The sequence below is a fragment of the Physeter macrocephalus genome, chromosome 12 (assembly GCF_002837175.3).
Source record: "Physeter macrocephalus isolate SW-GA chromosome 12, ASM283717v5, whole genome shotgun sequence".
Lineage (NCBI taxonomy): Eukaryota > Metazoa > Chordata > Mammalia > Artiodactyla > Physeteridae > Physeter > Physeter macrocephalus.
Window position 1 is genome coordinate 4687199 of NC_041225.1, and position 16417 is coordinate 4703615.

At 36.4% G+C, this 16417-nt stretch overlaps 1 protein-coding gene across 1 annotated transcript in view; it reads left to right on the top strand.

Moving 5' to 3' along the window:
* The window catches only part of CTNNA2 (catenin alpha 2), a 1212193-nt gene that overhangs the window by 234632 nt on the left and 961144 nt on the right, over window positions 1–16417 (top strand). The window contains exon 3 of the mRNA XM_024129861.2: window positions 12412–12607. Within this exon, the coding sequence (XP_023985629.1) occupies window positions 12412–12607 (196 nt within the window). The remainder of the gene's footprint in view (window positions 1–12411; window positions 12608–16417) is intronic.

Sequence of the window (16417 nt, forward strand, 5' to 3'; positions counted from 1 at the left end):
AATTCAAGATGATACAAATAGATGGAGAGATATACCATGTTCTTGGATTAGAAGAATCAACATTGTGAAAATGACTATACTACCCAAAGCATTCTACAGGTTCAATGCAATCCCTATCAAGTTACCAATGCATTTTTTACAGAACTGGAACAAAAAATCTTAAAATTTGTATGGAAACACAAAAGACCCCAAATAGCCAAAGCAGTCTTGAGGGAAAAAAATGGAGCTGAAGGAAATTAAAAAAACAAACAACCCAATCAAAAAATGGGCAGAGGACCTAAATAGATATTTCTCCAAAGAAGACATACAGATTTCCAAGAAGCACATGAAAAGACCCCAAATAGCCAAAGCAGTCTTGAGGGAAAAAAATGGAGCTGAAGGAAACACACTCCCTGACTTCAGACTGTACAACAGAGTCAAGAAGCACATGAAAAGCTGCTCAATATCACTAATCATTAGAGAAATGCAATCAAAAGTACAATGAGGTATCAGGTCCCACCTGATAGAATGGGCATCATCAGAAAATGTACAAACAACAAATGCTGGAGAGGGTATGGAGAAAAGGGAACCCTGTTGCACTGTTGGTGGGAATGTAAGTTGATACAACCACTATGTAGAACAGTATGGAGGTTCGTTATAAAACTAAAAATAGAATTACCATATGATCTAGCAATCCCACTACTGGGCATATACTCAGAGAAAACCATAATACAAAAAGACACCTGCACCCCAATGTTCATTGCAGCACTATTTACAATAGCCAGGTCATGGAAACAACCTAAATGCCCATCGACAGACGAATGGATAAAGAAGATGTGGTACATATATACAATGGAATATTACTCAGCCATAAGAAGGAACAAAATTGCGTCATTTGTAGAGACATGGATGGATCTAGAGACTGTCACAGAGAGTGAAGTAAGTCAGAAAGAGAAAAACAAATATTGTATATTAAGGCATATATGTGGAACCTAGAAAAATGTTACAGGTGAACTGGTTTGCAGGGCAGAAATAGAGACACAGATATAAAGAACAAACATATGGACACCAAGGGGAGAAGTGGCGGGGGTGTGTGTGTGTGATGAATTGGGAGATTGGGATTGACATATATACACTAATATGTAAAAAATGGATAACTAATAAGAACCTGCTGTATAAAAAAATAAATAAAATAAAATTCAAAAATTCAAAAACAAAAACAAAAACAAAACTAACCATAGGAAAGTCACAATTAGCTAAAATTGTCTCATTCCCAGAAAAGAGCCTGGATAGCTACTGGATATCTAAACAAAGGACAAGTAGGCAGAGGAAATACCTAAGCAACAAGCCATTGTTACAGAGTCCCCTTTTAACATATAATTTCCTCTCGCCTGCTTCACTGTACCTGTACTTGATCTTATTTAGTCCTGTTGGCCCCCCCCAAAAAAAAAAAGATAACCAAAAAATGTATGTTAAAGTAGCTTGGGGACACTGTATGTAATAATTGTGAATATTTTACAACTTAAAAGCTCCTTAGGGAAAGAAATTAAGAAAATATGAAGTCATCCTTTGCTTCTAGAGACAGTGTTTCATTTTCTTTCTCACCCATATGTGAATGATAAAAATGAAGTTGTAAGTACCTAAACCCATATTCAGTTCGTGGTACATTCTGCTTGTATTCACTACAATGAATAAACGATTATTTATAAAAGAAATTTGCAAGAAAAAAAAAAAGACTGGGGAGAGGGTCAGCCCTGCATTTTCTTAAATTGTTAAATTGTGGTTGCATTTTTAGTACTATCTTCAAGTCCCAGTTTCCAATTTGCAGTGGTCCTTTTAAGTTTCTGGTCCATTTTGTGAGGGTGTTTTTGCATATGTTTGAAAAATCAATTAATATAATCCTTAAATCCACTTAACAAGGTATATACATTGAAGTGTAAGGCCACCATGCCAATTCCTTGGATTTGTGGACCTTACCTTTCTCTCAAGATACCCTATTTGTCATATGTGGCCCAAAGCCATCTGATGTAGAGATGGGGTGGTGGTGCCAGTTTAAGTCCTTATATGAAACGTTAGTATGGCTTAATTCTTAATTTCCTTTTTTACACAAAAGCCCATATAGAATCCTGGTACTTTTCCTGCATCCCATGGATTATCCATTACTTCCCATAGAGTGTGTGCACTCTGTGTTGGAATCCACTAGCTTTAAAGAAGGAAAATGTCAAAGCAGGTGGCATTGTCAATCAATGATTGTAGTAGTAAAAAGACTTGATGAATTTGGGGGAAATAGAAGTTTTGGTCAACTGAATCCTTTAGTTAACATAGTGTTGATTGGAAAATAGTTTTTATTTATCATGGTTTCAGATTTGTGTATACTGTTTCTTGTAACAGTCTAGTTTTATTTTGTTTCCTTTTATTTTAATCTTAGTTAAATCCAAAATAGTGAATCATGAACGTAGTTTAGTCATTCTTCAATTTGGGGGGACATTAAGAATAGCATGGGATTTTCTCAGATGGGCACTGATGGTTAGAACATTTAGGATTTCTTTTTTGAAGATTTATTTATTTATTTATTTATTTATTTTTGGCCGCGTTGGGTCTTAGTCGTGGCACGCGGGATCTTTGTTGAGGCATGCGGGATTCATTGTGGCATGTGGGCTCTTCACTGCCGCGCGTGGGCTTTTCTTTAGTTGTGATGTGCGAGTTTTCTCTTCTCTAGTTGTGGCATGCAGGTTCCAGGACTCATGGGCTCTGTAATTTGCGGAATTCAGGCTCTCTAGTTGAGGCTTGTGAGCTCAGTAGTTGTGGTGCATGGGCTTAGTTGCCCTGCAGCATGTGGGATCTTAGTTCCCTGACCAGGGATCAAACCTGCATCACCTGCATTGGAAGGCCGATCCTTTACTACTGGACCACCAGGGAAGTCCCAACATTTAGGATTTTTAAAAACAGAAACACCTTCTCACTCACTTAAAATTCCTGATTCTAAACAGTTGCTCCTTCAGTGAATTCTGATACTGCTTTAGTGTCTTAATTTTGAGTGTAATTTTTCATTGCTGTAAGTGTAGACATTGAAAGTTACAGTTACACAGATTTTAGGAAAATCTAGGTTGTTACTAGATCCTTTAAATAAGTTTGTGCTTGTTTGATTTACCATGTTTTATCACATCTAACATGTCATCAATTGTAAGAGATATATATTTAAGTACCTGTAAGAAAAAAGTAAAATTTTATCAAATGTATATTTTAGATGACACAGATTGTAGGATTCATCTTCATTTTGCATATGTAAAAGTGTGGGAAAAAGGTATATCAATTGACAGAATATATTTTACTGCCTTCCATAAAAGATTTATGGAGACTTTAAAGGATATATAAAATACTGAAAGGTTAACATACCTTAAAGGAAAGTGATTTAAAAAAAAAAGATGACTATAAGTATAGATAAGGAGCAAAGATGGAGACAAACACAGTAATAATAAACATTAAATCATATGCTTTATAATAGGGACCACAGACTTGGGATAAGCTTTTTTTAAATTGAAGTCAGTGCAAAAAGGAATAATTTATTTATTACACAATTTAATGTCCATGAAATAAAATCAAACCCGTTTCTAAGGAGAGGTTCCAATATTCTTGGTACTAAAATCATTCAAAAATTTCTCAGTATTATGTGAAGAATGATTATCTTATCTATAACTTTAGAGTATACACAGTGAGCTTTCTAAAACCCTTTGTGGTAGTATCCTCCGTTGAAGTAAGTGATATTGCACTAAGGCAGTAGAAACATTTGCACCAGTGTCCAGGATAATACCATTTCTCTCTTTGCTTATGTGTTTTAAGTTGAGATATTATAATAGGTGGAGAGAGAGGTGGACTGCACTTCCTTCAAGCAAAACTAAATGTTGTTTCTCTCAGACAAGCTTTTGGATGACAGTAAATCTAGACCACACTCCCTGGTGGTTACAAGAAATTGAGCTCCTAATGCTGCTACTTAAATATGAAACAGCAGGCTTAATAGAGAGTGGAAAATGTTAGTTTAACATCCTATAAGGAAAATTGAGTTTCTTCTGAAGAACAAATGCTTAAGGAGAAGGCCACCTTTTTAAAATTTATTTATTTATTTATTTATGGCTGTGTTGGGTCTTCATTGCTGCACACGGGCTTTCTCTAGTTGCTGTGAGTGAGGTCTACTCTTCGTTGCAGCACGCAGGCTTCTCATTGTGGTGGCTTCTTTTGTTGTGGAGCACGGGATCTAGGCGTGTGGGCTTCCGTAGTTGTGGCACTTGGGCTCAGTAGTTGTGGCTCACGGGCTCTAGAGCGCAGGCTCAGTAGTTGTGGTGCATGGGCTTAGTTGCTCCACTGCATGTGGGATCTTCCCGGACCAGGGCTTGAACCATGTCGCCTGCATTAGCAGGGGGATTCTTAACCACTGTACCACCGGGGAAGTCCCGAGAAGGCCACCTTATTTCATCTTGGCTTATAGACACTAGTGAGATTCTTGCTAGGAAATAAGTTTGAACCACTTCTAATCTAAAGATGAATGGATCATCCAGGGCCCAACTGATCCACTCTGTAAATTGTAACCACAAAAAGTTTAGCCTAGAAAAAATCTGATATAGTTATAACTGGCTATTCATAGAAATTTAATATAGTCAAAACTGGCTGGCCATAGATATTCCTCAAACCCAATCACAGAATGTCTGTTTTAGGGTTAATTTTGGAAATCTACTTTTTGGTGTTAATAGATCTTCCTTGACTTACAATGAGGTCAAGTCCTGATAAAACCATCGTAAGTTGAAAATATCGTGTGGGAAATTCATTAATCCACCTAACCTACTGAACATCATAGCTTAGTATAGCTTACCTTAAATGTGCTTAGACCATAGCTTACAGTTTGGCAAAATCATCTAACACAAAGCTTATTTTAATTTGTTTCTTAAATTTAAAAAATTATTTTATATTGGACTATAGTTGATTTACAATGTTTTAGTTTCAGGTGGACAGCATAGTGATTCAGTTATACATATACCTACTGTACAGCACAGGGAACTCAGCTCAATATTCTGTAATAACCTAAGTGGGAAAAGAATTTGAAAAAGAATAGATATATGTATATGGATAACTGAAACCTATATTGAATAGAGTGTTGAATACCTATTGTAATTTATTGAATACTGTACTGAAAGTGAAAAACAGAATAGTTGTGTGAGTACAGAATGGTTATTAGTGTGTGGTTGTTTCCCCTCCGGGTCATGGGATGGTGGGTTTTTGACTGGGAGCTGTGGCTGCCCCTGCCTGGCATCACGAGAGAGTATCGTAGCACATATTGCTAGCCCAGGAAAAGATCAAAAATGAAAATTCGAAGTATGTTTTCTACTGAATGCATATCGCTTTTTCACCATTGTAAAGCTGAAAAATCAGTAAGTCACACCATGAGAAGTCAGAGACCATCTGTATACTCTTCAAGATAAAGTATTTGGAAAAAGTATACCAAAGCAACTGAGTGGGAAGGCTTGCCTTGTGGCCCTATTTAAAAATTGCAGGTGAGTCTACAAAGAATAATAACTTAAACGGGAAACATTATTTATAGGCTTTCTTTCTAGCATTAATTAACTACTAGAAGTTCAGGTCTGCTTTAGAGATAATAAAACCTTACCTTCAAAGTTTAAGAATGCATGCTTCCAGGACTCTGTATCAATGAACATACATACTAATCTACACTGTCAATATCAAATAAGTGGGAAGAAATTTTTCAAAGACAAAGAGACCAGAATTATTCTTTATTTTATCCCTCTTTAAATTACTAGTGTCTCGTTATAAAAGATCATCATTTCTAATTCTGACTTTTGAAGTTATGGAAGCATCAGTAACTGCGGTTCTTGTAATTTACTTTTTTTTGTATAAAACGGGATGTGGAGTTGTGTTTGGGAAGAAAAGATCAGTTTAATATGAAATTCTATTGCAATAGTTTCTATGACATGGAAGTTTTACTTTAGTTATTAGTGAGACTACCATATAGTCTGTATTATCACCTCCTTTTGCTCGAGCACTAGTGTCACTGTGTTGATCTCCTCTTCTCTCCAAAATGCACAATATACATACACCTTATATGTCCTGGAGATTCTGTGCTAGGAAATAACTTATAATGGACTGTACCACAAGGTGAGCATATATCATTTCATATATTTTATAAGGAAAAGTACAAGCCATATTTGTGCCTACTGTATAATTGCAAAAGGAATAGGTTAGGTAATCAAGGAGTGATTCAAGGAAGACCTCATTTTGACTCATTACTTGGCAGTTGTTTTTCTGACTTGGCACTGCTCAAAACCTGACAAGATTTCTCCTAGAGGCTTCATATTATCAAATATACTACCATTTGAGCATTTTAACTCCCTTAAAAAGTTTTCTCTTCAAGGATTTTTTCATTTATCTTCAGTTGCTCCTGGAATAAATAACTTGTTTTTGATAATTTTGTTTTCAAATATGCACCTCACAATGCGCTTGCTTTTTTTAAGCTACAACAGTAATCAAAGCCCTCTGTTATGTTTGCTGAGCAATTATGACAAATGAAATACTTTAGAGCAGTGCAACAGTAGAATTCATAAAGACTTACTACCCACATCTACAGAGTGCATGAATCTAGCAAAATGGTGCCTAAGTTATCATTTTTTATTTTCAGCTCTTGGTTCTCTTTTATTGGTTTTATGGAGAGCTCAAATAATGGCTTGATTCATAGCATTCACATCTGTTTACTCTTACTTTTCCAAGTTCCTTGTGATTGCCTAACAGAGGAAATTGCCTTTCAGTCAATTCATCAACAAGTTGTTTTTGCGGACTCCTGATATGTCATGGCACCTAAAATAAGAGGAAGGGTTTACCTCTAGAAGTCATTGCTTTATCTCTCTCACTTCCTTTTGCTTCAGCTAGACTGCTGTTTCTGAAAATAAAGTCTATAAACCATACATATCCTAATTTCATGCAATGCATGTGAAATACACTAGCTGAGACCTACATGAGTAGAAGCACTATAAGATCTAGGAATTTGCCATCTAACGAGCATCTAGGTGATTCTAAGGTATGATAAAGTCTGAAAATCATTGTCCTAGAATTCAGTGCTTCTCAGATTTTAACGTGCATATGAATTACTTTGGGATCTTGTTAAAATACAGAGTCTCTTTTAGTAGGTCTGGAGTGGGGCCTGAGAGTCTATATTTCTAACCAGCCTTGGGTGACAATGATATCTCCAGAGCTCACTTTCAATCGAATGCCCTATGGATAAGGCTTAGACAACTACACTGTTGTTGGTTTTGGGCAGATGTGACAGAGTTGCCAAGACAAAGTGCCTTGGTGCCCTCACTATTGCTTATTGTTTTGGAAGAAGTCTTCCATGTCTATTGAGTTTGTACATCCTGGAAGCAGAGAACTGATCAAGTTGAAGAGACATGGTCAGATAAGTTTTCTTACAATAAAACACATTGCAAAAAAAGAAAAGAATGAAATGGTGTTGGCTACTGCATTACTTGCCATTGTGTAAGAATGGAGGGTCTACTCTGAGGACATTAGATGATGAGTAGTCTATACCAACCTGGATCTCATAGTTTCATACTCAAATCACACAGTCAACATATCTGAAAGCTATATTTTCCATCCTCTGGCTTTTGCTGAGGTTTTTTTATTGACCAGGGTCCATTGGGACCATCATTATGTCAAGGTTCTAGAACGATTGGCCACTTATACTCTCATCTATGAGCTGCAGGATTTCTTCTCTTCTTTGATGAGAGGCGGAGACATTGAGAAAATATTTGAGATATGACTAGAGAAAATCAAGTATCCTGCTAAGCTAAGGGTGAGTTGCCTACAAAGAGGGGCCATGTTGAGGGTTTAGAGAGAAGTTGGCATAGCCAATGAATCTGAATTATGTGATCAGAAGATCAGTTTAAAAGGGTGGTAGTACAAAACTATAATTCAAAAAGATGCATGGACCCCTATGTTCATAACAGCACTATTTACAATAGTGAAGACATGGAAGCAACCTAAATTTCCATTGACAGATGAATCGATAAAGAAGATGTGGTATGCATGTACAGTGGAATATTACTCAGCTATAAAAAAAGAATGAAATAATGCCATTTGCAGCAACATGAATGGACCTAAAGATTATCATATTAAATGAAATAAGTCAGAGAGAGAAAGACAGATACCATATGATATCATTTGTAAGTGGAATCTAAAATATGACAAAAATGAACTAATCTGCCAAACATAAACAGATTCACAGATATAGAGATCAGACTTGTGGTTGCCAAGGGAGTGGGGGAAGGAAGGATTGGGAGTTTGGGCTTAATAGATGCAAACTAGTATATATAGAGAATGGATAAACAGCAAGGTCCTACTGTATAGCACAGGGAACTAGATTCAATATCCTGTGATAAACCATAATGGAAAAGAATATGAAAAAGAATGTATGCATATGAATAACTGAATCTCTTTGCTGTACAGCATAAATTAACATAACATTGTAAATCAACTATACTTTAATAAAATAAATTTTAAAAAAAGGATGGTGGTAGCAGCAAGTCTTTCCTGGTGTAGGAGGGAGGAAGATAAAGGTGGGTACAGAGACAAGTAAGCTTGATGACCCTCCTAAAAGCTACAGGAGTTTGGAGAAGGAAAAGATTATTGCTAAAAGAATTAGCCAGGAGATATTTCCAGGAGAAAGAAGAGGTGAGTCAATAGCACTAAATGTGATAGTGTAGTTTGATAAGATAAAAGTAATTTGATTTTGGCAACTTATTAATTACTTTAGTGAGAGATCAGTTTAAGAGGACTCTGCTACAGGAGGTGTGAGGATAAAAGCAGAATTTCAGTGGGCTGAGAAATGAATGGAAAGAGAACACGGACACTTTAACACATATGCTTCTCATTTTTAAAAAATGTTGGCAGTGGCTAATAAAAGCTAAACTCCTTAGCTTGGCTTTCAGAGCCTTTAAAAGTTTTACTCCACCGCATCTATCTAATCTTGTTTCCTATATCATTCATATACAGCCGCCCTCTCAAGTGAGAATGGTCTCCTTACTACCTAGAAAACATCATGCCCAGTTTTACACGTTAATGTTCATGCTATTACTCCTAGTCTCTGTTGCTGGAACTTTATGTTTTCTATTTTTTTTTCTTCTGCACAAAAGATGTGCTCACAAATTGTTAGAGAGGTAACGGGATTGTGTGGATCTTGAATGACTCTTGACTTGGGTGAAAGTTGATGTGGGGATTAGAGAGAGTGCCTGATTGGGGTAAGAGAAGGTGTACCATTCAACCAGGAATTTCTACAGACTAACCATCTCTTAAAAGGTTGCCAACAAGCTGCACTAGACCTTCAAAAGTCTGTAAGCCCCGTCTACCCAAGACCTAGTCCCAGCCTGGATATCAGACTTAGACACAGAGATCTGTAGTCTCCAGAGCTCATTGGTGTGTCTCTCTATTATTTAAATCATCTTTCGTGTTCATCATTACAATTATAATTTTCTTCATACAACATTCTATATTTTGTGTTATGGTTATCTCTGAGAATATCAATTTATGGTTATTGTGAATAGGATATTTTAAACTAGATTTTTCATTGGTAATGCTGTTCTATTAGGTTGTTATTGCTTATCTAGTATTTAACCACTAATAGTTCTAATAGTTTGTCTTTCAATTCTTTTGTAGTTTCTCGATACATTCATGTTCTCTATAAGTAATGACAATTTAATGTGTCTACTTTCTAATGTTTATACCTCTTCTTTCTTTTTTCTTATCTAATTTGTTGACTTTGTCCTTCAACAAAGCACTGAATAGCAATAGGGAGAGTTAACAATTATTTGTTTATTCTAGACTGATTAAGACATGAGCATTTATGGAGCCTCATAATTTTCCTTCTATTCTGCTATCTTGTATCCCTTTACGTTTTTCCACATGTGAATAAATGAGAGCTCTTACTAAAAGAGGACTGAATTGATTTGCTTCATTTGAAAGTAATCACATTTTTCTAAGAAACTTCCTGGTAATGTTCTATGTTTATTTTTTCCCACATACTGACACTTCATACTGACTTGTTACTATGAGCATTACCTAAACTGTGCTTAATACAGCAATGCACCATGAGACAACACAAAAATTGAAATCTGTTTGCCTTTGCAGAAGGTGAACCAGAATATAGTCGTTTAGCTCTTTTGGTATTAATAGATTCACTGTCAGCTTCCACTCCCCCAAACTGCCAATATGCCTAACATTAATGGCTCCCAACTTCATCCATCCATTTTTTCTAATTTGAGAAGACTGAAAAGTTAGATCACAAAACTTCTCCAACTTATATATAAAATGAGAACAAATCAGATTTCAGTGAGAATAGGAATATTTTCCTCTGATAAAGAGCCTAGCCTAAATAGAGAAATTATGCACAGTGTAATGAATATAGACAACCAATATTGTACTGTAATTATGGAAAGGGATAGAGGTGCCAAGTATCACTACAATGGCAATCATATTACAACATATACATGTATTAACACACTATATACATGTATCAAATTAACATGTTGTACACCTTAACCCTATACAACGTTATATGGCAAATACATTTGATTAAAAAATAAAAATAAATACGAATAAAAGATTTTTGAGATGTTTGCTTGTTTGCTTAGGGAGCATAAGAGCTCGTTTCCAGGTAGCGGCTCTTTGGAGAGTTGGGGTTCCTGGAAGAGAGCTATGTTAATGTGCTAGAGTAAACCGTCGTTAAGGAGAATATTCTTATACCTCCAAAAAGTAACTTTGGAGACAGGCTGTCTTTCTTCTGATGGTTGCCTCTGTGGGTGGAACTGAAAAGACTGCAAGGTGTTACTGACTGCATACGTATTTTACAGCTAACTAGCGTTTTCTGACAGTCTTGTTCTTAATGACTTTATCTTTCTTTTTTTTTGTCTAGTGTTCGTACTTAAATGTCCTTACAGAGTCCTTCTTTAATTCACTGTGTCTAATTATTAACAATCAAAAGAAAGCTGAGGGCTTCCTTGGTGGCGCAGTGGTTGAGAATCCGCCTGCCGATGCAGGGGACACGGGTTCGTGCCCCGGTCCGGGAAGATCCCACATGCCGCAGAGCGGCTGGGCCCGTGAGCCATGGCCGCTGAGCCTGCGCTTCCGGAGCCTGTGCCCCGCAAAGGGAGAGGCCACAACAAGTGAGAGGCCCGCGTATCGCAAAAAAAAAAAAAAAAAAAAAAAAAAAAAATTAATTAAGAAAGCTGAATATGACAGCTCCCAATGCTGTATTCACCACTTCTGAAGTAATGGTTCTGCTATATTCATCATCTTGGTTCACATTTATTCAATACTTTTCTTCTGATATTATCTCTTGCCCTGTAAACTGACTGGACATTAATTGTGACTTTGCCTAATAACTGCTTGCTCTCAGATTTGGAGTAAATTGTAGAGACTATAGCATTTAGAACTTTTCTGTGGACGAGCTTTCTTGATAAGCTCCAATAAAGGCTTTAGTTTGCTAACCAGGACACACATCAGTGCAAATAAACCACCGCACCCACATCCTTATGAAGCTGATAAAAAAAAATGCAGAGGTGTAGATGACTAGCTGAATAGAATATGGAACAGTTGCATTCATTTCCCTCCCAGACTTCTCACTGGCAGAAAATAAAGGTTCAGAAGTCTACAGGAGATAAGTTGTTTAAAAGATATTAAAAGCTTTGTTAGCAGATTAAATAGCTCTAGACAGAGTGCTAAAAGAAGTTTGGCAGGTGAGATATTGTATCCAAATTATGATACTTAGAAAAGGAGTGATAATGCAAATCTAATTTCAATTCTGGAAATTTTAGCAGGTTAACCAAATGTTGAGACTGAATCATTCGGTCTCTTTGGATCAAATTTACCATTTTGTTTTTATAAGATGAAATCAGAAATAGCAAGGCTCTTCAAAAGTCCTTGGTAAGTGACACATAAATAATGCATATTGATGGCGTACCATTTATTAACTACTCATGCACCTCTGCCCTGACTTTTGGGCTCAGTTATTGGTTCTTCTAATTCAAAGCTCAAAGGCAATTCTACATTTTATTTTATTTTATTTCCTCCCTGAAGCTGGGTATTCCAACCAGAGCTAAATTTGTCAACCTGTGAAAGCACCCCCTCCAGTGGATTGGAAACTTTGAGCTACTGACAAATCTGCTTTTCTTCCTTATTCACATGCTTTTTTCTTCTACAGGAAATAAATTTCTGTTAATTTATATGCTAAACCATATAATTCCACATTTTCCTTAAGATAAGGCTATGTGATGTGTATTCATGACTTAATAAGCAAAGGATATTTTAAAATTATGAGATGATAATATGCTATTTCTAGACAGTTATGCAGAGTAATTTTACAGTTGTTCTTTTGTATTTAAGGTGACGACCCTTGTCAACACAAGCAACAAAGGCCCATCTGGTAAAAAGAAAGGGAGGTCAAAGAAAGCCCATGTACTGGCTGCATCTGTAGAGCAAGCCACTCAGAACTTTCTGGAAAAGGGTGAGCAGATCGCTAAGGAGAGTCAAGATCTCAAAGAAGAATTGGTTGCTGCTGTTGAGGATGTACGCAAACAAGGTAGGCAGAATAATATTATTCTAAAGGGATGTATATTGATGTGTAAACAGTGGATTTTTCTCTAGAAAAATAAGACTACTCAAAAGAGTAGTCTTATTTTTTTCCTGTCTACACGTCTCATTTTTAATTTTGCTGGAATTAGGTGCATAGACAGGTAGAGATTTTTTTTGTTGTAGCAGTGTAGCACAGCTGGAAACACTCCATGTCTGCTGTTGCTTGAAAATCTTCAACTTGTTTTCTCCTGGAGATGAAACCAGACTCTTGTGTCAAACTCAGGCTTTAGGGAGGATGGGATGAGAAGACTGTACATTTATAGAGTCATTGAAAATTCAAGATTTTAAGGATGAAGGGAAGAGAAGAATGTAGTGTAATAAAATTATTATTTCTTTGTATGATTTCAAAATTTGTATTTTCAATTCACAGCTTTCTCAAAAATCTCTCTCTCTGGTTAGCTAGCTACCGACTGATCAATTATATAGCTAGCAAAATAGCTATAATGCTATCAATATTTATTCAGCATATTTAAAAAATTTTAATTGTGGTGAAATACATATAACATAAAATATATCATCTTAATCATTTTAAGTGTAGAGTTCGGTCATGTAAAGTAGATTCACATGGTTTAGTAGGCCTATCTGCAGAACTCTTGTAAAACTGAAATTCTATACCTGTTAAACAACCCCCAATTTCGCCTTCCCTCTAGCTCCTGGCAACCATTATTTGACTTTCTTTTTCTATGAGTTTTACTACTCTAGATGCCTTACATAAGTGGAATCATATAGCATTTGTCTTTTTGTAACTGGCCTATTTCACTTAGCACGTCCTCCAGGTTTATCCATGTTGTAGTGTGTGTCAAAATGTCCTTCCTTTTTAGGGCTAGATAATATTCTATCATATATTTATATGGTATTTTCTTTATCCATTCATCCATTGATGGACATTTGTGTCCCTTTCACCTTTTGGCTATTGTGAATAATCCTGCTGTGAACATGGGTATATAAATAATTTCTTCATTACTCTGCTTTCAGTTCTTTTGGATTTATACCCAGAGGTGGTATTGCTGGATCATATGGTAGTTCTATTTTTAATTATTTGAGAAACCTCTAGACTGTTTTCCATAGCAGCTGTACCATTTTACACTTCCACTAACAGTGCACAAGGGTTCCAGTTTATCCACATCCTTGACAATGCTTGTTATTTTCTATTTTTTTTTTTTAGTAGTCATCATAATGGGTGTGAGGTGATACTGTGGCTTTGATTTGCATTTCTCTAATGATTAGTTATATTGAGCATTATTTCATATGCTTGTTGGCCATATATATATCTTCCTTGGAGAAATGTTTATTTAAGCCTTTTGCCTATTCTTCACTCAGGTTATTTATTTTATTATTGTTGTTGTTGTAGTTAAGAGTTCTAGGTATTGACCCCTTATCAGATATTGTTTTGCAAATGTTTTATCCTATTCTATAGGCTACTTTTTCACTCTGTTGATTGTGCCCTTTGATACACAGAAGTTTTTAATTTTGATGTAGTCTTGTTCAGCGGCTTTAGTTCAAAATTCTAAGACACCATGAAATTAGAACAGACACCTACCCCCAGCCTGGCCTGTGTCCTCCGTTTTCTATCTAATGAATGCCACACATATGTATCCAATTGCAGAAATCTTGGTATCATTCTTGCTACTTCTGTCTCCTTCCAAATACAGTCTATTACAAGACCCATAGATTTTAACTCCTAAATATCTCTTAAATTCACCAATTTCTGTTTTAGTTATTCAGAAGCACCATGTTTTACCTGTCCCAGGGCCTTTATACATGCTGTCTCCTCTCTCACAGTTAAGGATGACTCATTCTGCATATCCCAGCTCAAAGAACACTTTCCCAGGGAAACCTTCCCTGACTCTCCTGTCATACTTTTTCATGGATTTTTCCTTGTCACTTTCCACAGGATAATTTAATTTTTGTGAGGTGACTTGATTGATAACTTTCTTCTCTGCCACATTAGAAATTAAAGAAGGTAGAGAACACACTCTGTCTCTTTTGCGGTCATTGATTTGCAATGCTTAGCACTCATCAGACTTCAATAAATATTTGTTGAATGAATGAAGGAATAGATGAATGAGTGTTCTATCCCCTCTCTTCTTGCAAACCAACCACTTTTTAAATTCGCAGATGGATATTTGGCCCCTGGAAATAACAACCCTTCTTCATACTGCCATCTTCTTCCCCCTAAAAGTTAATTTTATTTACATTACACTCATGTAAATTGTTATTTTAATTTGAAGTGTTAAACTTTACATATTTCATCTAATGTGGATGGAGTATATTTGTGTGTGCGTTTTAGCAACATGATAGCTTCCAAGTTTCCAAGTGCTACTGAAAACTGGTACTGCTTCTGAATTGCAGATGGACACGTGTTCATGCATCTGTAGCCTGGCTAGTTTTTTTTTTTCCTTTTTTTGGTTGACTGATAGATAATAAATTTCACACATTAAAATGTACAATTTGATAAGTTTTTGTTTTTTTGTGGTACGCGGGCCTCTCACTGTTGTGGCCTCTCCTGTTGCGGAGCACAGGCTCCGGATGCGCAGGCTCAGCGGCCATGGCTCACGGGCCCAGCCACTCCGCGGCATGTGGGATCCTCCCAGGACCGGGGCGTGAACCCACGTCCCCTGCATCGGCAGGCGGATTCTCAACCACTGCGCCACCAGGGAAGCCCCAATTTGATAAGTTTCAACAGGTGTGTGCACCGTGAAACCATCACCACCATCAGTATAGTGAACCTCTCCCTAGTGCTGAGGGTTTTTATTAACTGGTCTCTAGGCCATTTTCTCAAAGATTTATCTGTTATCAGACAAGTTACATTTTCTCATTTAGTTTCCTCAGTAACCTCTTAGCTCTCCCTTATTTTTTCCACAGAAGTTAGTTTTCACACCTTCTGTAGAAATTATATTTTAGATTTCTCAAAGCTTGTATGAAATGGTGTTTTGTGGACATAATATAATAACCAACATAGTTCTTAGCCAGACTGTCCTAGGAATATTAGAGTGAGAAATTATAAAGATGTTAATTTAGGACAGCTTACCATGGTTGTTATTCTAGAGGATATTTTTTTTTTTTCTAGAGGATATTTTAAATTTTCATTATATTACCCATTTCTTGTTACAGAAAAATTATGCATAAGAAATGATGCTTATGTGTTGCCTGTTTAAAGCCTAACTGCCACATGTCCTTTTCTGAACAGGGTCAAATTCAAGGAAACGTCATTATATTTGCAAATTAACAAATTTTATTGGCAGAAGCCTTTGAAATTCTCTTGTGTTTCTCTCATCTTCAAATACCTCTCAGTCTCAAATACACTTCAGACGTCTGTGCTTCTTTTCCCTGAGAACAAGGTCCTCACACTCTCCTTCCAGTTCTGTACCCACAGGCTCTCTTTTCTGCTTTCTGCCCCAACTCGGTTATTTGTTGTGTAATCTCCGTAGCCTGTCTGACTTTGCCCAAATTTTCTATTTGCCCATTACCCAGATTTTATTTGTAAGTGAGAGGCTGAGTTGACTTTCAGAGAGAGAGATGGGGAGAAAGGAACTTGGGAGAGTAAGTGAGGACTAGGGCAGGTGTGTATTTAGTCACTGAAACTTGGAAACATAGTATCTTGCCTTCCATCATAGAAATCTACTTTCTAATACATAAGATGATATTCAGAAATTATGAAAACACTGACATTTAGAAACAGTTTCCTCCTTTAAAGTGGCTCTAGCATCCACACATGCTTACTTATTAAATTATGTATACTTTCGGAATTAAATCT